This window comes from Candoia aspera, chromosome 3, assembly GCF_035149785.1.
Source record: "Candoia aspera isolate rCanAsp1 chromosome 3, rCanAsp1.hap2, whole genome shotgun sequence".
NCBI classification, from domain to species: Eukaryota; Metazoa; Chordata; class Lepidosauria; order Squamata; family Boidae; genus Candoia; species Candoia aspera.
The window spans coordinates 85768959-85795558 of record NC_086155.1 but is presented as its reverse complement, the minus strand read 5'-3'; the positions used below and the strand labels follow the sequence as shown (position 1 = coordinate 85795558).

The window sequence follows — 26600 nt, the reverse complement described above, 5'->3', positions numbered from 1 at the left end:
CTGTCCTCTAATAAATGCTTTGTTTGAACCCCTTACTGTGAATAAAGAGCCATCAGGAGTTAAATATAGTTAGTACAGTATATTCCTTTTCTGAAGGGTATTTTTATTTCCATTCATCTTAAGGAGAAAGTTACGATATATGGTCTAGAATGTCTTTTAAGCTGCCAGAATTTCTTCTGGATGATCCAGATTTATCTAAAATTAAGGGGGAAAAAACTTTGCATCTCTCCAAAAAATCTCTTCCTGCAATTTCAAGGAGTGATTGGACATTTTTTTTCATAGAATTTGTTTTGTAATCATTTGGGGCATATACTGAAGCAACTATTGTTCTTTGTTCAGTCTGGAATCATAATATTACAATTTGGGGAGGGAGGAGAAGAATGACTTAGTCATTTTGTAGCACTTTCTACTGCTTGTCCAGATTGAGAGGTAACAGATCTTTATCACCACTGTTTGTTTTTAATAAAGCAAATATCCGTCCAGCAGGCAAATAACCCCAAAAAGCAACAGCTCTGAATACAAGCACATTGGCTCTTGTTTACAGTGGGATGAGAAAAGGCAAACAACAAAGGGTAAACAGAGATGTTTCACTTAAGTGCAAGAAATGAGGAAGCTAATAATCCCACAGTACTGTCGTTCTTCTTGTGCTATGTGTCTCAGGTATGCCAAACTAGAAGAAACTAAAGGATACCAACTGTAATTTTGCTGAATAAGATTAGGTAGAGCTGCCTCCCCGATCAATATTAATAGTTCAATGGAAAAAAAAACCCTGAAAGCAACTACTGTACATTATGCATATAGTTTAAATTAGTTGCTTTATTTTATTAAAAATATAAAATCTTATCTGCTTTCATTGGAATGAAAGGACCCAACAGTGGATTAAAATGTAACCTGACCAACTGGATCAACAGCCACAAAAAAACAGACACCTGCCTTAAGGTTTTTTCCTTCCTCTTTGTGCAAAAGCAAGAGAAAGAAAAATGGGTAATTAGACTCTCTGATAATACATTTAGGAATCAAGATGATTGGTGCATAATGTCCCATTTGTGACCACTGAATGCTACTTTTACACTAGTTTCCAACTTTAGATTTATCATGGGTTCTACAGTGAATGCCCTTCATTTTAAAAAATACATATACACTGAAACTGACATATCAGATCTGGTCCATCTCACTATGTTGTTCTGGATAGGCAGGAAGTGCCTACATATTACGGGATACAAATAAAGAAGGCAACACTGTTCTTACACATAATTGTTCCTATTCACACATATTAAAATACACTATAGATTAATACACACTTTCATAAATAAGGACTGTGCAGTGATTCAGATATAAAGGCAGTAAGATACTTCAGAGCATGCAGGGATGCAAACATAACAACTCCTTAAAGCAACTGAGTCTTTTCCTGGGATTATGTGACTGTCCTCTGCAGCTGCCGGATGATCCTAGGAAAAGATGTGTTTGGCTTACGGAGTTGCAGAGACTGTAATGACTGCCGCTCAATTTACCATTAAATCCCATTCATACATGCTAAGTAGTAATCTCTTTAATGATATTGAAATGTGCAGTACAGAGAAAAAGTTGCAAATAGGAGTTCCCGTGCTTTCCTCAAGTTAAACAGTCCAATGACTTCCAACGCCTCCCCCTTCTTCGGTATGCAGCCCACCTTTTCATGCCAGTCCATTCAGTTCTGTGCAGATGTCTCTGCCGGTTGACCTTGGCTGCCAGAGATAGTCCAAACAAGATGCTTTCACGCTCCTGGCTTGTCTCCTCCTCCCATTTCTACTGACTCACAAGTCTCAACCCAGGTTGACTCCATTCATGCATGCAAGTTGGATCAGTTGTTCTTGGAACTTTTGATCTGGGAGCATGACAGACAGGCATAATATGTATGAACTCCAGAGCCTTTCAGCATGAAACATTGCACAGCCCTAACACTGAACCTAATCTTAATGTATTACATAAAAAGTGTAGGATGATACTGAAGTGAATACCCAGAATTCTGTTCTTTAAATAAGGCAGGACCTCCCACCTGATTATCATCCTATTGATTGAAATACCTGACTGTAATTTCCCCTTCAAATGAACTGAGAATCCTAGAGGTTCACATACTTTTGCCACACAAAAGTATGTAGCTTTGGATCATTTTCCTCAATAAATAAATGAACAAGTATAATGGTTTTTATTCATTTGTTTAATTAGGTTCTCTTTATATACCTTTAGGACTTGTCTGGAGAACAGATTGTGTTTTAGGTTGTAGTTATGCAGAAATATTGAAGATTCAAAAGGGTTCACAAACTTTAAACACCACTGTATGTATGTATGTGTATATGTATTTATTTTTATTATTATTATTAAATTTAGCCACCACCCATTTCCCCACAAAGGGGAGATGTATGTACACACATATTTATATACACCCAAAGGGTGTGTGTGTGTATGTTTGTGTGCACACACACGCACATTCATTTCATGGAAAACTGTACATAAGTCTGTATATTATGGAAAGATGCATAGTAAAGGTAAAGGTTTCCCTTGACGTAAAGTCCAGTCGTGTCCGACTCTAGGGGGCGGTGCTCATCTCCGTTTCTAAGCCTTAGAGCCGGCGTTGTCCGTAGACACTTCCGGGTCATGTGGCCAGCATGACGACATGGAACGCCGTTACCTTCCCGCTGAAGCGGTGCCTATTGATCTACTCACATTTGCATGTTTTCGAACTGCTAGGTGAGCAGGAGCTGGGACTAGCAACGGGAGCTCACCCCGCCGCGCGGTTTCGAACCGCCGACCTTCCGATCGGCAGCTCAGCGGTTTAACCCGCAGCGCCAAAGAAACAGAAGTTTTCTGTAAAAAAATTCGTATTTGACAGAATGGACTTATTACTGAGTTCAAGCACAAGTGAAACAGACTCAATTGAGGTTCATTTTTACATCACAAACTGTATCCCTCCAGTCACCGCTAGCAATTCCTTTAAACAAACCAAAATCAATGCATTAGCCAAGGCAAGAAGCAAAGGAAGGAAGATGGAAACATAAATTCTGGAAATTTGTGCTTGGTTTGCTAAATGATGGTTTGACAACTCAAGAGTTTATACTCAAACTTGCACTTCCTTTTGCTATTTCAGATGAATGTCCTTTTGTGTCCAAATACTGCTAGATAAAAAAATGAAAGAGAAAAAGATATTGTAAGAGGCCAAAAGGAAAAAAAAAATGATAACATCGTGGATGGTAACTTTGAAACCATTTGCAGTTAACCATCATCACCCAATAAACTATAAGAAATTCAAATGGCTTCCTGCTAATAATTGCCAGCCCGATACCCTGTTTTCCAATTTTAGCAGGAGCAACAGCTTACTTTTTAAAGATATTGTCTTGGTATCATGGGAGCAGAAGAGGCCAAGGGACAATAAAAAAAGCTAATGGAAAGTGCTTATATCTAGTTTTACAAATTTCAAACACATAAACTATAACCTGCAGCAAAACCTTAACAACAGGGTGCTGACATCTCATTGATTCTTAACACCATGAGTTGAAAAACAAGATAGGGAAAGGGAAAAACAATCCCTTGGGTTTTACCCCTAGACCACAGAGTTTTCCAGCATTTTAATGTTAAAAAAAGACAGACCAAAATCCTGTTAAACACACAAACAGACAAACAAACCCAAAAAACTTTTACCATTTAAACTTCTGATTTCTATAAATCATCCCATTTCCAGTACTGTTATAGATTTGTAAGCAGCCCAGAAAGTTTCTAGGTAAATCTGGAGAATCCCAGGCATGTGTTCAGTGTAGCACTACATTGCTTGCTCCTAACACTTTACCATCCTCTAATCTTTCACCAGGAGACTGAAACAAAATTAATGGCATGGGAAATGGTATTGTCTCTGAAGGGAGCAAAGGGTATAAATATCAGAGACAAATGGGCAGTGCAGCATTTTTACAAGTGTTTCCACAAATCCCTCAACAGATAAATTTAGCCCTAGTCTGTTTGTTCAAACATCTGTGGATTTTTAAACCACATTTCAAAATCCAAGAAGTTGCCTAAATTCAAGTCCTTTTGTATCAGGTGGGAAATAACAACTACAGTATTCTTTAACTTCATTTTCTCCTGAGGCAGGACAACGGGCAGTTATTTTCTCACTTTGAGGCAACAAATGGAATAGACCAATGTAACCATATTTGCACAGGAGGTTTATATTCCCAGCATTTCTCTACTTGTTAGAATACCATTTTTTTTCTTCTTCTTCTTTTGGCCCAAACTGATAGGCCAAAACATCAGGGCTTTAGAACTCAACACTGATACCCCCTACTGCCATCACCAAAGGTTGTGCTTAAACTAAGTTCAACATCAGGAACTCCTGTAGTGTAAAGATACAACTCAGAATATATCAGGTCTATGTATCAGCACCTCTGAGCACAGTCGTTCCTCCTAAGGAACTTGATTTACATGGGAGAAAAACAATAAGGAAACTAACAAGTCTCTTGGAGTGCTGCCCAAGGCCAACACAGAGCTGGGGAATTCCCCTTTTTTATTCAATTCACACCCATTTCCAGTGAAGCTTTGGTGCTAAAGCTGGACATTCTTCTTCTCTTGCCCTCCATGGATTAACCTGAGGAAAGCCTTGGTAGTATCTGTCAGTCCATGAACATGAAGAACTGTACTGCATCAGAGAGTAGGCATTGTTATCTACTGTCATAAATAAGTAAACTGACTTTAGGAATGGAAAACACACACACACACACACACAACTGCCCTACGTATAGTAAACTGGCTTGGCCCAATCTGGCGATATCCAAAGGCCATGCTTACTGAAAATTCTGAAAATTTACAATCTAATGCATCTGAAAAGAGTCAGGCTGGGGAAGACTGGAATAAATTATATACAGAAGTGGTGTCCATGATGAAATAAACAGGATCTTACATTCAATAATTAGCAGCTAGGGAGCAAGCTAAATTCAAGCAATACTTGCCACAGAACTCAGACAGAACTCATTTTCATCAACACTACCTACTGGTACTATTTCTCTGTTTGTTCACCTACTTTATGTCCGCATTCCATACACTTTAGCTGAACTACCCCAGTGAGGGCTCATCCTCATCTCCTGCTAACTGCAGCTCGAACACCCCTCAGTAACCATTTTTGAATAATCTTGGACTCATTCCCAGCCTGCTGCTGAGACAGCCTAAATTGATATATCGAGTTGTTCCAGTTTTAAAGTTCTGCTTTCCCTCTTCTCCTGACCCTCAGTTTGCCATGCAAGCATTCTATGATGCTCCCTGATGATACTGTGGCTAGTACGGTCAGGGCTGGGATCTGCCTGGATTCTGTTGGACAATTGAGGCTGCTGTGGACATACAGTAGCCCCTCTCCTCTGGTCACTGAGCATGGCTGTCCATGGCTGTTTTGCTTTGGGCTGTTGGAGAGACCAAACACCTTAGTTCTGCGGAGGCATCTGTCTGCATAATGCCTGACCAGCACTTTCTGAAGCCCTGGTTGGGTGTTATCCATAATAGTGACTAGGGAAAGGAGGGTGGCCTGAATAAATAAAGCCAATAATAAACATGCTTCCCTTTTCCATGAATGCCAATTAATTCCAATTCAACAAGCTTCAAAGTCACTTGGACCACAGAATACAGTGATTTAAAAAAAAAAAAAAAACTTAGAAGACACCCGAAATGTCTCCCCTGTCCCCCATCCCCAGCATTACCTGTGTCTCTTTTTAGAATCACAGAAGGTGCCTTTCAAGGCAGCAATATGTGGAATTGGGTGGCACCTCATTCCACACTAGTGCTGCTTTGTATAACTACATAATAGTACTATTATGGTATTTTTCTGGATTAGACATATTTCAGAAAAATACCATAATAGTACTATTCAGGAATGGTGTTAAAATAGTTGGCTAACAGGAGCCCAATTATAAGCTGATATCTGGGCTCCCAAACTAACACTTGTGAAAAATCAAAATAAGTCCTGTCCCGCTGATCTCGTCATCTATCAAAACTTGCCTCCATCCCAGCCCCAGTAAAGGAGAACGATTGGTGCAGCTTTCCTCCATGTTTCATGGGAGGGGAAGTAAAGCCAGAGGAATTTACCTATCTGTCTTCTCACCCTGAGGATAACTCCAGCTGTTGTAAAGGCAAAAGAGGGCTCAATAATGAAGATACTGCAAAGGATTCTGGCATACCTTTCTGGTGCCTCGAGGTCAGCTAGAAAGCATTTCAACAGAATCATGAGGAAGATAGGCCTCTTATCAATCCTCCCGCCCCACTGCCTACTCTCTGAGATCTACTGCACTATGAAGGAATTGTGATCAAAAACATCCCAGGGAGTCAGAACACACTTCTCTTCCTTCATAGAAAATGAACAACCACCACTTGGATAGATTTCCCCACCTCATTTGCACTTGGTGGCTATTTTATGTCATAACATAACTACAGCCTATCAGCATCCAGGGTCCTCCATATGCCAAATAGATGTCTTTCTTTGTTTATCTCAACTTCTAAGCCCTGTCTCTATTATTTCAGGGTATCCCATATGCCATTATCTCATGAGCACTGGCAGCCTGAATGTTATCTATTGTCATATAGTTAACACATTAGTCCATCACAGATGTGTTTTAAAGTACATCATAAGCTACAAACTATAGCAGCTTTGGTTTTTGTCCTAAGAAGCTGGTGCTGTGATTTTAAAATTAAAATGGATAGTTACTAGATTAATAGGATCCTGCAACTCGTAGCCAAAATGGGCAAATGGGAGGAGCAGCACTTTTGGGAAGGTTTACATGAGACTGTAAAAAACAGTAGAGAATAAAGCTACAGAAAACAAGATCTGAGTGAATATAATTGTGTATGCTTTTTGTAGTTAGGGATGGCTTCAGTCCCAATAGGCTACCTTATGCCACAATAAGGTGGAATTGTTCTGAATCCCAGCTTATCAGGATCAAACAAGCATGCAGGTGCACCCTGCCTAAACCACGAGCATGCACCCAAAAATGCTGGCGTGTAATATGTAATTATTATTTGCTCATGTAGTGTCTACATTGCCACAACACACCTGTTCTTTATCCTTGAAGGTGTGCTTTGTTACTTAGTATCACATTTCATAACAAACACCATATACAACACACTGGGAGGAAAACAGTCTCATATTCTAAAATAGGGACATATGCAGTCCGACCATTCATTCATCTTGCCAGTATTGTCTATACTGTCTATACTGACTGGTAGCTGCTTTTAGAAGTTTGAGGTAGAGTTTTATCCAGTCCTACCAGGAGAGGCTCAATGGACTATAGTCCTTTCCTTCCTTTTTCAATGAGTAAATCTTGGATCAAGAAACTATGTGAATAAAATCATCAAGAATTGAAATCTAAATGTTAATAAAACAAAAAAAGCTCACAATATATAATCAAGGTGACTTAATCTCAGAGGAATATAATACCCACAACTTCATAAATAACGCCTTATTTTCCTTACACCTTGTTCAATTTGTAGGGAGGACTAGCCACTGAATTACTGTTTTGACTTCCCTTGTGCCTAGTCCATGAGATTCATCTGTAAAGAAAAACAGGGACAGATATGTTTTGGAGAAGCATGCCTTCTTTGTTCAATAAACAACCACTTGGGCTCAGTGGTTTGGCATCTGGCAAGTTGTAACACGCTCATTTATGTTATTTAAATTCTGCTTGAAAAATGGAATTGTGCAGATGGGCCTCAAAACTGGAGGAGTGAAAAAACGCCTTAATGCCAGTTCCAAAGCTTCACCAATTGCTCCTGGTTACAGCAGTGTAACTGTGATGCAATATTGTCCCCCAATCTGCTACTAGATTCTCAGGCCACTGCTTCTGTCCTTAATGTACTTACACACTACAGACAGATTTGTTGAGACGTAAAAAATATGAGCAGGCTGGCTTTATTTAATACTTCTGTCATTAAACAAAAGGCATTCCATGACAAGACCTGAGACACACGGAAATACTTGAAAAGTTAATAGTTTTAAGTATAAAACCGTAAGATGACCTTTTGCTATAAAACATAAACATCTAAAGCAATTTCTACTTCAGGAAATACTGTAAGTGAAAACGACCTGCCTCATACTGCAGTAAGGGTAATAGGGAAAGTTTTACCATTGTCCATAATCACTGATTTCTTGAGTATTAAAAAAGAATGTTTTGTTTTCCAACTGTATTTAACTTTACAAAAGCTGTTATGTGTGAATCCAAATGTGTGTGTGTGTCTGAGATGACTACGAACACTAAGTATAACATAAGTATTTGATTTAATTTAAGCAACAGCAGGTAAAAAATTAGAACTATGAACTTACTTCTAAAATGCTTAAAAGGTATACATTTGGTTTAAATTGAGCAAGTTCCAGAGCACCACTGGTTCTGCCATTTCTACTCTCTGTGGCTCTCTGGACTTAGCTTAAAGAAATCAGTATAATTTTAGCCATGTTACTATGTTATAGTCTCAGTCCAGAGCTAACAGAAGAGGGGACAGTCCATAGATAACCTGGATCCATTTTATGGGTCTGATTATCAATTCTATTATTTCACTAGAAGTCTAATAAAATAGCCTAGCATACTCAGACCCCTGCTGTACCAGAAACTCTAATGTTTGCTGATTGCATCAAACATTCTGGTGAACATGAAAAAAAAAATCATGGGATGTATAAGTTATTTTCTTGCCCTATTAATTAGAATAATAAATTTTTGCATGACATGTGAAGAAACCCAGAGATTTATATTTTTTTCAAATGAGACTTGTTATTCATTCTCCATGACTGGATATAACAATAAGCCAGAATTATACAGAAATCTGGTTTATGGGTCACAAGCTATGTGCTTGCGCATGTTACCTAAACGTTTGTGCTTGGCTCTTCCCAGCATGAAACTATTATGATTTTTCAGGTGGATTGAAAAGAAGAGAAATGAGAAAGATGGAATTCAAGAAGAGGCTACCTTCTATGGAAAAGTATTTTAGTTTCTGTTTTATCATGGCTAGTGGTCTTAATTTCATCCTCTGCACAGCAGAAGCTGCTAAATTAACCAAAACAAACAGATCTTCCTGTAATGCTGAAAGCTGACTCCTGGTTTATCGTTCCCTAATAAACTAGAAATGAAAAAGGAAGAGTTTACATTAAGGTTTCAGATATTCATTTGTTAGGTGAGTGACAAACCAGGGCTCTTCAACGGGTTATAACTGGAAGGTTTTGCTTCCTCATTAGTTTATGATTAGTTTAGGCATTCCTTCTTGGAGAGGAGCCAAATAGGGAAGACCAGGCAAGGCATACAGGAATGCAACCTGGGAACCATAAACCCAGGATTACTAGTAATTCTGGTAAGCCAGAGTTATCAGCAATCCTTTGTTGTTTATTGGTTTAGTCACTTCCGACTCTTCGTGACTTCATGGACCAGCCCACGCCTGAGCTTCCTGTTGGTCGTCAACACCCCCAGCTCCCCCAGGGACGAGTCCGTCACCTCTAGAATATCATCCATCCATCTTGCCCTTGGTCGGCCCCTCTTCCTTTTGCCTTCCACTCTCCCTAGCATCAGCATCTTCTCCAGGGTGTCCTGTCTTCTCATTATGTGGCCAAAGTATTTCAGTTTTGCCTTTAATATCATTCCCTCAAGTGAGCAGTCTGGCTTTATTTCCTGGAGGATGGACTGGTTGGATCTTCTTGCAGTCCAAGGCACTCTCAGAATTTTCCTCCAACACCACAATTCAAAAGCATCTATCTTCCTTCTCTCAGCCTTCCTTATGGTCCAGCTCTCGCAGCCATATGTTATTACGGGGAACACCATTGCTTTAACTATGCGGACCTTTGTTGTCAGTGTGATGTCTCTGCTCTTAACTATTTTATCGAGATTGGTCATTGCTCTTCTCCCAGGGATTAAGCGTCTTCTGATTTCCTGACTGCAGTCAGCATCTGCAGTAATCTTCGCACCTAGAAATACAAAGTCTTTCACTGCTTCTACATTTTCTCCCTCTATCTGCCAGTTATCAATCAAGCTGGTTGCCATAATCTTGGTGTTTTTGAGCTTTAGTTCCAGCCAGCTTTTGCACTTTCTTCTTTCACCTTCATCATAAGGCTCCTCAGTTCCTCTTCGCTTTCAGCCATCAAAGTGGTATCATCTGCATATCTGAGACTGTTAATGTTTCTTCCAGTGATTTTAACTCCAGCCTTGGATTCCTCAAGCCCAGCATGTCGCATGATGTGTTCTGTGTACAAGTTGAATAGGTAGGGTGAGAGTATACAGCCCTGCCATACTCCTTTCCCAATCTTAAACCAGTCCGTTGTTCCGTGGTCTGTTCTTACTGTTGCTACTTGGTCGTTATACAGAGTCTTCAGGAGGCAGACAAGATGACTTGGTATCCCCATACCACTAAGAACTTGCCACAATTTGTTATGGTCCACACATTCAAAGGCTTTAGAATAGTCAATAAAACAGAAATAGATGTTTTTCTGAAACTCCCTGGCTTTTTCCATTATCCAGAGGATATTGGCAATTTGGTCCCTAGTTCCTCTGCCTTTTCTAAACCCAGCTTGTACATCTGGCAATTCTCGCTCCATGAATTGCTGAAGTTTACCTTGCAGGATCTTGAGCATTACCTTACTGGAATGTGAAATGAGTGCCACTGTTCAATAGTATGGGGATAAGTTGATTTTTTCCAGTCTGATGGCCATTCTTGTGTTTTCCAAATTTGCTGGCATATAGCATGCATTACCTTGACAGCATCATCTTGCAAGATTTTGAACAGTTCAGCTGGGATGCCGTCGTCTCCTGCTGCCTTGTTATTAGCTATGCTTCTTAAGGCCCATTCAACCTCACTCTTCAGGATCTCTGGCTCTAGCTCACTGACCACACCGTCAAAGCTATCCCCGATATTGTTATCCTTCCTATATAGGTCTTCTGTATATTCTTGCCACCTTTTCTTGATCCCTTCTTCTTCTGTTAGGTCCTTGCCATCTTTGTTTTTGATCATACTCATTTTGGCCTGGAATTTACCTCCAATGTTTCTAATTTTCTGGAAGAGGTCTCTTGTCCTTCCTATTCTATTGTCTTCTTCCACTTCCACGCATTGCTTGTTTAAAAATAATTCCTTATCTCTTCTGGCTAACCTCTGGAATTTTGCATTTAATTGGGCATATCTCTCCCTATCACTGTTGCCTTTTGCTTTCCTTCTTTCTTGGGCTACGTCTAGTGTCTCAGCTGACAGCCATTTTGCCTTCTTGGTTTTCTTTTTCTTTGGGATGTATTTTGTTGCTGCCTCCTGAACAATGTTGCGAACTTCTGTCCAGAGTTCTTCCGGGACCCTATCTACTAAGTCCAGTCCCTTAAATCTACTCTTCACCTCCACTGCATATTCCTTAGGAATATTAGTGAGCTCATATCTAGCTGATCTGTGGGTCTTCCCTAATGTCATGCGCTGCCTACCTCCGAGTAATACACAGACGCTGATTCCGATGAAGCAGGCTCTGGTTTATTCGCAGTGTAGATACAGTGATAGAAAAAAGCTGAGAGTGACAGGAGCGCACTGGTGCGGGGTTTAAATACCCCGCGCCGGTCAGCGCCCCCTCACTCGCGGTTACGTCACCCCCCTTTGTCCAACACACTGTCTTGCTGGTAGGTGAGGGGTTGTGAGGCCCCGCTGGCGCTCCGGGATCGCCCATCATCGGTTTCCCTATTCCTCCGGTGATTGCTGTCAGCTGGGCGATCTCCGTTGCGCTAGCGCTAACAGCTTGGGTGTGCCTCGCGATCCGCTTAGCCATTGTCTCTTGTCCTTTAGTCTTTGTAAGTTGATGGCTACTTATCTTGAGCCCCTTCCTCTGTTTCCTTGTTATTGTCATGTGTGCCATTGCGCTGATGTCTTCAGCTCAACGGCACTCATGACATACTGCCCCCTGTCCGAATAGTGCCCCCCCCTGGTTTTCCGGTTTTTTACCAGGAGAGCTGTCAAAATGGTTTTTTTTTTTTTTTTTTTTGAATTTCCCGCCGGAGTGTTTTTGCCCCTCCCTTTGTTCCGCCCTCTACCACGTGTCCCTCTAGGGTGTGTTCTTAGTGCGCATGCCCCGGTCACACCCTGGGCGTGCGCATGGTCCGGCCATACCTTGTTTGTTTGGCTCAGTTCGACGAGGAGAGAGGCGTGGCTGGTCGGGTGCTTATCAGCTCCAGGTAGGGCCCTTATTTTTTGTTCTAAGTGCGTCGCCTTTGTTATGTGTGCTCCTGGGCGTTGCCCCCAGGATGCACTGTTGACTTGCTTGCCACTCCCCCGTGGGCCCGGGGCGGGGGGAGGGTGCTGGCGACCGCTTGTTACTGCCTCGTGGGCCCAGGGCGGGGGGGTGAGTCCCGGCGGGGGGAGGTCCACCCAAGTCGCGGGCTTGGGGGGGCCCTTTCCCTTGGGGCACGGTAGGCGGGGGGCCCACGGGGGAGGGGTTATGCCGGTGTCGGTTTGCTAGTCTTGTTTTAGGCTTGTCGGGGTACGCCCGGTGAAAAGCCCGGGTCAGGTCAGGCGCGTTAACGTTGTGCGCCGCCACCCATTCTGGGTGAGGGAAGTGTTTCCACCTGACCAAATAGTGTAAAGTTCCCCGTTGCCTGCGAGAGTCGAGTATGTCCCTTACGTCAAAGTGATGTTGCCCGTCGATCATCACCGGTGAGGGCAGTGGCGTGCTTGGGTGCCATCGAGAGGTGGTTGCCGGTTTCAGGAGGCTGGTGTGGAACACCGGGTGGAGTCTACGTAGGTTGTGTGGCAGGTCCAAGCGTATTGCCACCGGGTTCACTATCTGCGTGACTCGGAACGGCCCGATGTACTTAGGCCCCAGTTTTTTCGAGGGTTGGGGTGACTTTAGGAATTTGGTGGATAGGTAGACCATATCCCCCGCCTGGAACGTCGGCTGTTGGCGCCGGTGCTTGTCGGCCTGCTCTTTGTAGGCCGCCTGTGCATCCTTCAGCGCTGCCGTGATTATTGGCCACGATTCCGCAATCTTCCGTCCCCAGTCGCTAGCGTCCACCTGGGGTTCCGGGGGTTGTGGTAGCTCCGGTATGGGGACGAAGTCGCGCCCCGAGACTACCTCGAACGGAGTTTTCCCCGTGCTCGTGTGAACGGCGTTGTTGTATGCGACTTCGGCGAACGGGAGCAGTTCGGCCCAGTCGTCTTGATGATAGTTGGTGTATGAGCGTATGAATTGCTCTAGGGTGGCATTGAGGACCTCTGTGGCTCCGTCCGTCTGGGGGTGCCAGGCAGTGGATAGGGCCTGTTGGGTCCCCGTCAGCTTTAGGAAGGCCCGCCAGAATTTAGAAGTGAATTGTGTGCCCCTGTCGGTCACCACACGTGCGGGACATCCGTGTAACCTGTACACGTGGATGAGGAAGAATTTGGCTAGTTGTTGTGCGGACGGGACCGACGTGCAGGGGATGAAGTGGGCCTGTTTCGAGAAATAGTCCTTCACCACCCAAATGGCCGTTTTCTTCTGGCTGGGTGGGAGGTCCACTATAAAATCCATGGAGATTTCCTCCCATGGGCGGGAGGGTTCTGCCACCTGTTGTAAAAGCCCCGCGGGTTTGCCTGGTGCCCGTTTGGCTCTGGCGCACGTTGGGCAGGACGCTACGTAAGCTTTCACGTCCCGTCTTAGCGCGGGCCACCAGAATTGACGCCTTGTTAGGTGCAGGGTCTTAAGGAACCCAAAGTGTCCCGCTTGCTTGGCGTCGTGGGATCTATGCAAGATCGCTTGGCATTGCAAGTCCGGGACATAGATTCTGCCTTCCCCACATGCCAGGTCCTGTGCCATCGTTACCTTGTCGGGGTTTGCCAGGAACCAGGGGTCGGTTTTGAGGGCGGCGGCGAGGTCCGTGCGTATCCCCCCTGGTAGTTGCGGTTGGCGTCGTCTGGTCACAGGTTGTCCCGCCATCGGTTGCGCCGTAGAGTCGAGCTGCCTCCGGGCGCCGCTCCGGGTGGTCACGGCCATCCCCAGTTGAGAAGCGGATAGGACCGTCCCAATGGTGTCTGGGGTGGGCTCTTCGTCTTGGGGCAGTCGGGAAAGGGTGTCGGCCAGGAAGTTCTTTTTACCCGGCATGAACTTCAGCTGGAAGTTGAAGCGGCTGAAGAATTGGGCCCATCGGACCTGTTTTGGGCTGAGGCGTCTGGGCGTTCGGAGGGCCTCGAGGTTCCGGTGGTCGGTCCAGACCTCGAATGGTTGGGTGGCTCCCTCGAGTAGGTGTCTCCATGTTTCTAGCGCCGATTTTACCGCGAAGGCTTCTTTCTCCCAGACGTGCCATTGCCTTTCTGTCTCGGAGAATTTCCTCGACAGGTAGGCGCATGGTTTCAGGAGTCCTGTGGGGTCCTTTTGGAGTAGGATGGCCCCCAGGGAGAAGTCTGAGGCGTCGGCTTGGACCACGAATGGCCGTTCTGGGTGCGCGAGGATTGGCTCCGTGGTGAACAGCGCTTTCAACTTGTTGAATGCGGTCTGGCATGCGGGAGTCCAATTCAATACTGTGCCCGGGTTCTTGGCGCGTCGGGTGTCCCCCACCCCTTTGGTTTTGAGGAGGTCCGTTAGGGGGAGGGCTATCTCTGCGAACCCCCGGGCGAATGACCTGTAAAAATTCGCGAAGCCGAGGAAGCTCTGGAGTTGGCGTCTGTTGCAGGGGCGTTCCCAGTTCAGCACCGCCTCGACTTTTGCGGGGTCCATTTCTATGCCGTCTCCGGAAATTCGGTACCCCAGGTAGTCTAGGTGCGCTTTATGGAATTCGCACTTTGTGGGTTTGGCATAGAGCTGCGCCCTTCTGAGCTTATTGAGGACTTGCCTGACTAGGGTCACATGTTCCTCATGCGTTTTAGTGTAGATAAGGACGTCGTCTATGTAGACGAGGACCCCTTTGAACAGGTGTTCATGCAGGAGCTCATTGATGAGCTGCATAAACACCCCCGGGGCCCCCGCGAGTCCAAACGGCAGCACTTTGTACTGGAAGGCGCCTAGGGGGCAGTTGAACGCAGTCTTCCATTCGTCCCCCTCCCTGATTCGGATGCGGTAGTACGCCTCGCGCAGGTCCAGTTTGGAGAAGACCTTGCCCGTGGACAGGTGGGCGAGCATGTCTTTCACCAGTGGTAAGGGGTATTTGTTGGACAGGGAAGCCGCGTTTAGGCCCCGGTAGTCGGTGCAGAGCCGTAGGGTGCCGTCTTTCTTCTCCCGGAATAAGACGGGGGCTCCGACCGGTGAGCATGCTGGCTCTATGAATCCCCTCTCTAGGTTTTTATCGATGAACTCCCGGAGGGTTGCCATCTCCTTCGGGGTCATCGAGTAGATCTTCGGTCTAGGTAAGGGGACGTCGGGCAGCAGGTCGATCCGACAGTCCGTCTTGCGGTGGGGGGGTAGTTGGTCAGCTTCCGCCTCTCCGAAGACCTCGGAGAAGTCGGCATATTGTTCCGGTAGGTCTGCTGTGGTAGCTGCGTTGTCCTGTGTGGTCGCCTCTGCTCGTCCCACAGTGGGGTTGGTTTTGCCCGCTGGAACTGGTGCCCGATACTCGCCGTCGCCAAATGTGAAGGTGCGGGTCTCCCAGTCGATGCGCGGGTTGTTTGTCGCGAGCCATGGCATTCCCAGGACTGCAATGGGTCGTCCGATGTGGGTGACGACGAACGATGTGCGTTCGGTGTGAGTGCCCATTTGCAGGGTGACCGGCTTGGTTTGCATCGTGGCTGGTTTCCCTCCCGCTGTTGAGCCATCCAGCTGGTGGAATGCCAGCGGCGTGGGGAGGGGGGAGCAGCGGAGGTCGAGTTTGGCGACTAAGTCGGGGTGGATGAGGTTTTTTGAGCACCCCGAGTCCACTAGTGCCGCGGCCGTGGTGGCTCCGTTGCCGGCAGAGAGTTTGATTGCCGCCATTATAACGGAGCTTTCGCCGTTCCGTCGAGGTGGTCCGTGCTGCTGTCCCACCGCCTGCCTCGCAACGCGTTTCAGGGCAGGCGGGGAGTGTTTCCCGCCGGCTGGTCTGGGTCTACGGCGTCCTCTTCCCCCCAGTAGGCGTCCCAGCCTTCCTCTGGTGTCGCTGTGGCTCCGGTCATTCGGCGGTGAGGGGGCGGCGGCGGGTTAGGTGGTTTGGGGCTAGTTTTCGGGGCGGGTTTAGGCACACTGGTCGGCGGTCGGTTGGCGAAGCAATCTGCCGTCTTGTGCCCCAGTTTCCCGCATCTCCCGCAGGGCCCACGATTAAATTTCTTCCTTGGGTATGTGGGGCCGGCCGTCCCCATGTGTGGTGCGGGTACCTTTGTGCAGGTGTTGGTCGTGTCTTCCGTAGTTGTCATGAGGAAGGTGCGGTGCGCGTGTTCTGCTTTCCCCGCGAGGTGGATCCACCCGTGTAGAGTCTCTGGGTCGTCGCGGTAGAGGGCCCATTGAAGTATGTCGTGGTTGAGCCCCCTTTTGAACATTTCCAGCAGGGTGGTCTCGGACCAGTCGTTGACCTTCCCCGCGAGGGCTTTGAACTCGAGGGCGTAGTCCGGGACAGTGCGTGCGCCCTGTTTAAGTCTTTGGAGTGCGCTTTTCGCCCTCACTTTGGCTAGTGGGTCCTCAAAGTAGCTCTTCATCTCGTTGATGAAGGCGGGGAAGTTGGCGAGGGCGGGGGAGCGGGACTCGTACAGTTGGACGTACCAGTGCGCCGCCCGGTCTTGTAGTCTGATCACCACGGCTGCGATCTTGTCCGCTTCGGAGTCATAGGAGTGTCCGTGCCTCCCCATGAACTCCCTGGCGTTCGTGATGAAGAACGACAGTTTCGCGGGGTTCCCATCAAAGAAGATGGGGAAGTCCTTTGGGGCCCGGGCGTTTTGTGAGCCCCTTCCTCTCACTTCCCGGCCTGTGGCGTCATCCGCCTGGGCCGTTTGTTGACCTTCATCTGGCCCGTGGGAGTTCGGCGCTTCGCTCGAGGTGTGGACCTGTGCGGGGACGTCGTTGGGCGGCGCGGGGGGCATCAACGACTGAAGCATGGTCCGGAGTTCCTTCAGTTGGGTCTCCATGGCCGCGAGTCTAGCTTGTGCGTCCTCGTCCGCGATCCGTGCCGCCGCTGGGGCCGGTTCCGTCGGTGTGTCGGCGGGGGTGGGTCGCCGGTGGGGTTCAGGCCTTCCCGACCGTTGGTCCGCTTCCTCCGCCGTCGGCTGGGTTGCTTCTTCGTCCTCCCCCGTGCTTACCGCCGTTGGGCTGCCGCTCCACGCCCGTGGCTGGGGTGCGATGTGGGGCGCGGGGTTCTCCGCTGGTTTCGGGACGTATGTTGCTCCCTCCCGAGGCCGGGTTGCCTCCGTCGCCATCTCCCCTTGGGGTTGGAGCTGAGGCTCGGGTTGGGCCGGGTGGGCGTCCATGGCTCCGGGAGTCCGCGGTGCCTCTGGCTTCGATCGGTCCTCCTCTGCTTCTTGCCGTGCGGCTCGCCCCCCTTGTCCGCGTCGCGCCGGCCTCATCGTTCCTGGTCTTCTCGCCGTCTACTCCTCCCGCGGATCGTTGTCGTCCGGTGGGGCTCGGCGAGGCTGAGTTTATGACTCTCAGCTTTATGTCATGCGCTGCCTACCTCCGAGTAATACACAGATGCTGATTCCGATGAAGCAGGCTCTGGTTTATTCGCAGTGTAGATACAGTGATAGAAAAAAGCTGAGAGTGACAGGAGCGCGCCGGTGCGGGGTTTAAATACCCCGCGCTGGTCAGCGCCCCCTCACTCGCGGTTACGTCACCCCCCTTTGTCCAACACACTGTCTTGCCGGTAGGTGAGGGGTTGCGAGGCCCCGCTGGCGCTCCGGGATCGCCCATCATCGGTTTCCCTATTCCTCCGGTGATTGCTGTCAGCTGGGCGATCTCCGTTGCGCTAGCGCTAACAGCTTGGGTGTGCCTCGCGATCCGCTTAGCCATTGTCTCTTGTCCTTTAGTCTTTGTAAGTTGATGGCTACTTATCTTGAGCCCCTTCCTCTGTTTCCTTGTTATTGTCATGTGTGCCATTGCGCTGATGTCTTCAGCTCAACGGCACTCATGACACCTAATCTCTTTAGTTTGATTCTAAATTGTGCAATAAGAAGTTCGTGATCGGAACTACAGTCAGCTCCAGGTCTTGTTTTTACCGACTGCATAGATGTCCGCCACCTTTGGCTGCAAAGGATGTCGTCAATCTGATTTCGGTGTTGTCCATCTGGTTAAGTCCATGTATAAAGCCGTCTCTTAGGTTGTTGGAAGAGAGTGTTTGTTATGCAGATTTAGTTTTCTTGGCAAAATTCTATCAGCCTATGTCCTGTTTCGTTTTGTTTTCCCAGGCCATGCTTATCTGTAATTCCAGGTGTCAACTGACTGCCCACGTTAGCATTCCAGTCTCCCGTGATAAAAATAACATCTCTTTTAGGTGTGTTGTCCAGTAGGTGCTGCAGATCCTCATAGAACTGCTCTACTTCAGCTTCTTCAGCATCTGTGGCTGGGGCGTATATTTGGATCACTGTGATGTTAGATGGCTTGCCCTGAATTCGAATTGAGATCATTCTATCATTTTTTGGATTGTACCCTAGCACTGCTTTAGCCACTTGACTATTAATTATGAAGGCTATTCCATTTCTTCTGTGGTCCTCTTGTCCACAGTAGTAGATCTGGTGGTCATTTGATGTGAAGTGGCCCATTCCAGTCCATTTCAGTTCACCGATGCCCAAAATGTCTATCTTTAATCTTGACATCTCACCAATAACCACATCCAATTTGCCCTGGCTCATAGATCTTACATTCCAGGTTCCGATGGTGTGTTGATCCTTAGAACATCGGATTCGCCATTCACCACCAGCACCGTCGGCCGCTAGCCGTCCTTTCGGCTTTGAGCTAGCTGCGTCATCACGTCTGGGGCTAGTTGAACTCATCCTCTGTTCCTCCCCAGTAGCATTTTGACCATCTTCCGACCTGGGGGTCTCATCTTCCGATGGTATACCAACATATCTTTGGTTGTACTGATCCATTTAGTTTTCACGGCAAGAATACTGGGGTGGGTTGCCATTACCTTTCCCAGGGATCGCATTTAGTCTGACCTCTCTGTCATGACCTTCCCGTCTTGGGTGGCCCTTCACAGTTTAGCTCATGGCATCATTGAGGTGCTCAAGCTCCAGCACCACAACAAGGTAACGATCCTTTGCTGAAGATCAGCAATCCTAGCTAATCCTAAAACAGCCACAAAGAACTATTACATGGTTTTATGTTTTTCTCCCATCACTGTTAGGTGAACAAACACTTACTTTAGCACAAACAACACTTACAGGTTTTTCTCTTGTATTGTTTTTTTTTATTGCTAACTCTACAAGATGCTAATTCTTCACTGAAACTTTCTGTAAACATTCTGATACCTATTTTGGATTAATGACCAGCTAGGAAGATTTGATCACCTAAGGCACAACGATGAGCTGTTAACCTCAACATGTCTTTGATTCCTAGGAAATGTACCTAGGTTGTCATTGCTGTTTCAAAATGAAATAAAAAAGTGATGGAAGGAAACTTTTGCTGAAATGAGTAATTTTAATTCATTAAAATTTTATATTGCTTATATTTTAGGGCAATGAATGTTCCATTTCTTTTTTTTTTCTTTTAAAGAGCTGAAACTGCATACTCGTTTATTTAGGAGGAAGTCCCAAGAATGAAATGGACCATTTCAGAGCAAATGTGCATTAGATTGTGCTTTTAATGTTCAAAATTATCTCTTAGGCTATAATCCTATATCCATATAATTGAGGCTATATGGATTCCATTGAACTCAATTGGACTTACTTCAGAACAGCCATGAATGAGAAAACACTAAGCAGAATGGAAGTCTGTATGAAAGTTAAGCCAAAAAAAAAAATCTACCAAAATCAGTAGGATGGAAATGTATTCATGTTCTCAGGACACAGATGCACAAAAGACCACAGGCACATCTATCACTTTTACATAATAGGTAATGCAATCATGCATTACATTTCAGGAGAAAAAAATTGCTGAGCTGTAATGTAGTACACATTCTTTCTCACAAGCAGCTCTCCTTATGTTCCTTCATATAGGAATTTCAGCACAGGCATTAGCCTAATTGTTAAGACCTTGCGATGTGAGTACTAAAGCTATTTCTAGCCATTAAGGATTTGTTTTTCCCAATAATCAAGAGAAGCTCTCAATTCATTTTCCAGAAGAGGCCTGGCAGAGTGTTTCAGAAATGGCTTTAATTTTCTCCTTCTTTACACCTTGAGGCAATGTTTTCAAGATGTGCTTATAGTCCTCATAAAACTGTGAAATGTGTTCGCATCTAACAGGACCAATGTCTTGTGCTCTAAGTAAACAGTACTTTTCACTGAAGATACAAATCTCCAATATGCTTTACTATTCTTTTCATAAAAGCTCTTTGAACATAAAAATACCCAGAAAGATTTGGGTCCTGCAATTTGAGGTAAATCCATAGGAACTTTGTGGAATGGACCTCTTGAACCAACTCCCCCCCCCTTCTTTTTTTTTTCTCTCTCAAGACCTTGATGTACATATATATTTTCTAAGGAAAAAAGCTGTGGCACATTCTACTGTATGCATTTCTCTAGCAGTTTGTGCACTGTGAAAAAGAATGCTTCCCTTTCTGAGAGGTCAAAACATAATGCTTCAGATCTCTAACAAAGAAAATTGTCCAAATAAACAAACCACGGCCAAGTCATAAATTGGCTTGTTTACAGGTATAAACTGAACTTCAGAAAGACAGTTTGTAATGTTTCTAATTTATAAAAATATAATTTCAGGAATCCAAACATATGCCTGTTCATTTGCCATTTTATGACTGTGCACACTCTCACCTCAAATTGCAAAGTTCAGTTTTCATACATGTAATGTACAGTGTATGTTTAAAGATCTGCATAAAATATTTATCTTATTTAAATGTTTGTACTTCTAAATGCATTTCCCCCAAAATACTTATTTTAAATGCATGTTGGCATATTTTCTGAGGCAAGAACCAAATTATAAAAAATGAAAGACGAAAACTGAAAAATGATATTCTGATTTGTATTTTAGCTTTGGAGACTAACTATCATGCCAACCTTAAATATCTGTAGCTGTAACAAACATCAAATCTATACTTCTTTTTTAAAATGGTTCCTGTAGCGTAGGTCTGTTTATTTGCTTAGAACAAAATTAGCCATTATTCACAGTTGATAATTATATTTCCTGAAACAATAGTGAAACTATTTCTCACTTGCACCCACTCTCTGTGGACACCACTATCAACCAACTCAACTTTAATTGTCAGTCAAATATCGTTAATATATTTTACTCAGAGAACTGTTTGGCTAAGGAAATTCCTATTTCCAGGATAGTTTAAGTTATCCAATGTTCCATTACTTGATATATACTTTCAAGTACTGAATTAAAGTCACAAGGTGCTTATATACATCCATGGAAATCTGTCACTTTCAGTCATTCAATGCTACCATATTTACTTGAAAGCTAAATTAGGATAGGATGTTGAAAATACAAATCTGTAGTTCTTGCAATTTTATGTGAAAACAAATTAATAAATCTTTTAATGTGTAATTATCTCTTGGGTTTATCTGAAGAAATGTGACTCATACATTTTAGGCATGAGAAGTTCCTCCCTCCATTCCCTTTCCTTATTGTTTCTCTGGCTCATTCTGCCCTGAACTGAATTCTTCCTAAAGTCTTTCATTAAAGTAGAATGTTTCCCCCATGGAAAAAAAAACAAAAAAACAAGTATTTGGGATGAGCAAAACTAACAGTTTTCAATCTTCCACATTTGAATTTGTTTAATTTCAATGCTTTCATTCTGTGTAAGAAAAAAAAAATCTGCAAACTGGTAAATTATTTTTTTTTAAAAGGTTACTCATTCCTACCAGTCAAATTCAAGAAGTATTAGGATTCCCAACATGGAGACAACCTCATATTCCACCTGCCTCCCATATTTAGTAGCTGTCTCTTAAGAAAAATAATTCACAATCAGCATCACACATTACAAAGCCACTCAGCTAAACTGGCCAAAGTCCTGAACTAGAACAAATGTATCAGTTCAATTTTCTCTCATGTGGTGGCATCTGTAAGTTTTTGCTGTTTTTGTCAAGCTCTGCCCTTTTGTACACATGTGTGATCTTATGACACACCTATGAAAGGAAGTGGCTTGCACTGTGATGCCAGAACATGCCTTTTATCAGTCGGATCTCACATGCACCCACTCTTTATGGACAGCACTATCAACCAGCTCAACTTTTTCTCATTCTGTTAGGAACAAATTAATGAATACCTGGAAAAAATCCAACCAAATAAATTCACAATTCCAAATGACTATATGGGTCAAAATTCTTGTTAAATTGGTTTTGCCTATCTTATTATTTTTCCTTTTATTAACACACACACACACACACACACACAATCTCCATTATATAACGGAGACTTCAGTACTACGTAACTAGCTCAAGATCAAAATCTTCATTGTACAACAAATCCTTTGATGAAACCTGCAGCAGTTTCTTTTTTTTCTATAGTTATACACAGTTTTGTATGGCGTCAAATAATTTTATGCTTGCAAATATCCTAAATTGTAATTAATACTGATATTTCTCTTTTCTTTATTTCTAATAGTCTTAGTTATCTAAACAATAGAATGTCAATAATTTTAACTAATACTGTCCAAATATCATTGTACCAAAACGATATAATGCATTAAGATTTACAACAATATAATAAAAAGAAAAAAATATTTGCACTGCCTTTTACCCATTTATACATGAAGGTGATCTTTCACACTAGTAATCAGATGATTTTCCCCTTTTTGCAATATTTATCAATGCTTACCTGCATATCAATTCAACAGTGCAAAAAACAAAACAAACCATCCTGATGGAGCCATATATATAATTACATTAAAAATAATTTTTTTCAGTGCTTTATCCATGTATACCTAAATATTTACGTAGGAGAAGAAAAGAAAGAATCGGACATTTAAAACACAAAATGAAATAAATTCAGGACTCAGCCACCAAAGAAAATTCAGGACTCAGCCGCCACAGAAAATAAATTGATGAATTTTTGATCATTTATTGTTGTTCAGCTCAATTTCTGTCATGGTTCACTGAAACTGAAACATAATGTAGCTAAAATTTTAATACAAATCCCTTTGATTCCAAAGTTCAGCCAAAAGAACTGTCAACTGTCAACAACTGAAGTAACAAAGACTTTAATCCCTAGCATATTAATTTTTGGACTCAGTGTTTAAACTGCTTCCTTACAATGCAAAAACAATTATATATCAATTTTCTCCTTTTTAATATTTACAATAATGCAATAATTTACTTTACTGTAATCACTAGCTAATAATTCTCTTTTCAACCCAGTTTGCCTCTTGTTTCTGCCAAGAATGTCATTCTTCATTCATTATGTTCACTCAGTCAGGGTTTAAAAAGGACATTTTGTTTTTGTTGTTGAAAATAGCATACCATATCTGGTACTATGGACCTTCCCAAAGGAGGGCACCCAAAAAATGGGGATTTGGACAAAAACTATTTCTGCAAATCCTAATTGCCCACAGCATTTTATAACACAGAACAAAAAATCTACCCTATTTTAGAGACAAATTTATCTCTCTAATAATGAAAGTTTCAAGATGAATTCATGGCTAAACTGAAATACAGTACATATATAAGTATTTACCTCATGGTAAGCACTGCATCTGTGAAGAAAGGGTAGAGAATGGGGCAGTTTTGTGCTACTGTCAAAGTAATTTGAGTAGAGGCTTTGTTTCTTACAGTATATAAACATTTTCTTTATTCCCCCTTCATGTCTGGTCAAAATATTTGCAGGATTTTAAAAACAGAACATGCTGAAGGGCCTGTGTATCAGAAGAGCAAACAGAATGAATATATACTCTAAGGGCAGCAATTGTTCTTTCAACCGACTTCCAATTTTCTGAAAAATTTATTGATGTTCTCCACCTGACACGGGAACTTTCTTTGCAGTTCAATCTGACTTACTTTGTCTGGGAAGTCTGACTTCAGCTCAGTAATACTCCTGCACCAATAGGCTGCTGTTTTCTCACTGATGAGCTCAATGTTCAAGAAGGAACTTTGGCCCGGTCCATACATGGCACCTGTGGTGTTTCCACGTACTATTCTTGGAGAAACATTTGTTACAATGTCCTGTGAAAACAGTAAATAAAATAAATAAATAAAAATTAATAATTCAATCAAGCAAAGAAAAGGTTTTTCAACCTCTTATTTCTGAAATGCTGCCCTCTAGGGATGCATACAGGTAGTCCTCCCTTAACAATAATTCATTCAGCAACCAAAGTTACAATGCACCGAACGAATGGTGCTTATGCCCAGTCCTCAAAGTTATGGCAATGTTTCGCCTAAGGACCACATAACTTAGCAAAGGAAATTCTGGTCCCAATTAGGGTCATTAAGAAGGACTACCTGTAATCTATTGGCCATTTGGAACAGGCCACACCATCTTGTGGTTTATTTAAGTTTGTTTGTTTAGAACATTTATATTCTACTTGTCTTTTACAGTAGGGATGAAAAATATATGTGCCCCATATTGCCATCCCCCCCTTTTTTTTTGCTCCTTGAAGCCCATTCAAAGTCAGAAGTTGTTGTCTGGCGTATATTAATGGGCAAACCGGTTACCTTAAGCCTTCAACAGGCTTAAGACATCTCATTTACAAATATGTGAAACGCCTGTGCTTCAGTTTGGGAACTGAGGTCCAATTTGGAAAGCAGTCCTCAGTATGCCCTTAATATGCCAGTAGCAACCTCAAGCCAACAAAATTGCATAACTTCTGTAGCCCCAGAACTATTTTAGTGCCATTTTAATGCTTGGGGGGGGGGGGTTGTGTGGCACTTTTTTTTGCTTTTTGCAGATTCTAAAACACTTTATTTTATTATTTTCCTGGCCCTGCCCAAGCTTTCTGCTATCACCCACCTACTTTCTAGGGTGTCATGAGTGAGGATGGCAAGCAGGGGGCTCCCAGCCAGGCTGTAAAGCGCATGCGTAGTACTGAGGAATTAGGTATCCATTCTAAGAGACGCAGATCGGGCCCGCCTTAGTCTTTGGGGTTTATATGTCTGGGTTTTTCCCACGCTTCTTCAGTTTGTTAGGATTCTCTGTTATGTAGCAGTAAATAAACACTAGAGACCTACTCCTCGTCTCAGTGTGGTTCCTGGCTGTTAGGACATAGGGTGTGGTTAAAATCCTCCACCTGAAATATATTATTAGTCCAGTTATTAGTAATACTAATATCTCTCCCATTAATAGTATTGCACTATCAGTATGCATTGTGCTTTTCGAAGTATAAGAGGATAAGTCCCTGCTCTGAGAATCTTACAATAATATATTTGGCACAGAGGAGATAGCAGAAAAGGAAAGAGAACAGAGAAAGAATTGACTAAGATATAGGATGGCATAGATAAGAAGCAAACACACATGGATAGAAGATAATTTTGCCACCCTTGGCATGGCAAAATTATCTTCTATCCATGTGTGTTTGCTTCTTATCTGTGCCATCCTGTAACATATACAAGATAGACATCATCTGACTAAATATAGCATTGAAATGAAATTAATCTGTATTTACCCTGAAATATGAAAAACTCTTAGTCCTTTGCAATAGTAACAAATGCCCACCTGTTTCTCACTATGGGTCTGGGAAACTTCCCCACCCCAAATAAAAACAATAAAAGCCACAGATAATAAACCAAAACTACAATTACTGTAGAAGAAAAGGTAATTTCTCACACTATTTGTACTAATACATATGAATTTTAGGGAAAACCAATGATGCTCATTTATTTCTCCTATGCAAAGACTCAGAGGATAATTAGTAGGAACAATTTACTCTTGTTGAGCTTATGCCGTCTCTGAGAGTTATTGTATGGAAAACTTTCTGGACATCTTGGGGCAAGAAACATAGAATGTAAATGTAAATTAATACAACAGAATAATTATTTTCTAAATGGTTCCAGAGTATAACCCACAAAAATTACTTGTGTTTTCATTAATAGGGTAGAGTAGGAATGCTTCTGGAATACTGAAACTGAAGATGGTCCACTTTATTTTTTCATTTTATACTAATATTGCATAAATAATTGTTGTTATCAATTGGTTTTCAGGACATGGGAATAAAAAATGAAAATCAATTTAAATATGAACATTCAGATGATATTCTGAGCGAATCAATTTTTCCAAGGTATAAAGTTAGCTTTTAGGCAAGAATGGAGAACCTGAGGTCATCTAACTCAGAAATATTGCTATCTGATGCCTTCTGAATATTAAATGTCTGTCATTCCCAGGCATCATGGTTTATGGGAAAGGAGTGTGAGATCTGTAACATACAACATCCAAGGGTAAAAGGTTGCCTACTTATTCTATAAATATCATTGGACCACAACACCCACCAACACTTACACTAATTATCAGCAATAAACAACATTAGTGCTAAGAATAACAGAAATCCCCTAGCATAAAAGTGATTTGGTTTCTGCATTTTATAGTTGGTTCTTTTATTATTTTTATGAATGATAACTATGTCTGCATGTATAACTACTATTGTGTTTTACATTAATCAACAAGCACATACTAATGTGCTGAAATACCTATACCACCTCTT

The 26600-nt window shown here is 43.4% G+C and overlaps 1 protein-coding gene across 1 annotated transcript in view; it reads right to left on the bottom strand.

Moving 5' to 3' along the window:
• DPYD (dihydropyrimidine dehydrogenase) overlaps positions 1-26600 on the bottom strand; it is a 643333-nt gene that overhangs the window by 200551 nt on the left and 416182 nt on the right. The window contains exon 14 of the mRNA XM_063298272.1: positions 23968-24132. Coding sequence (XP_063154342.1) covers positions 23968-24132 — 165 coding nt within the window. The remainder of the gene's footprint in view (positions 1-23967; positions 24133-26600) is intronic.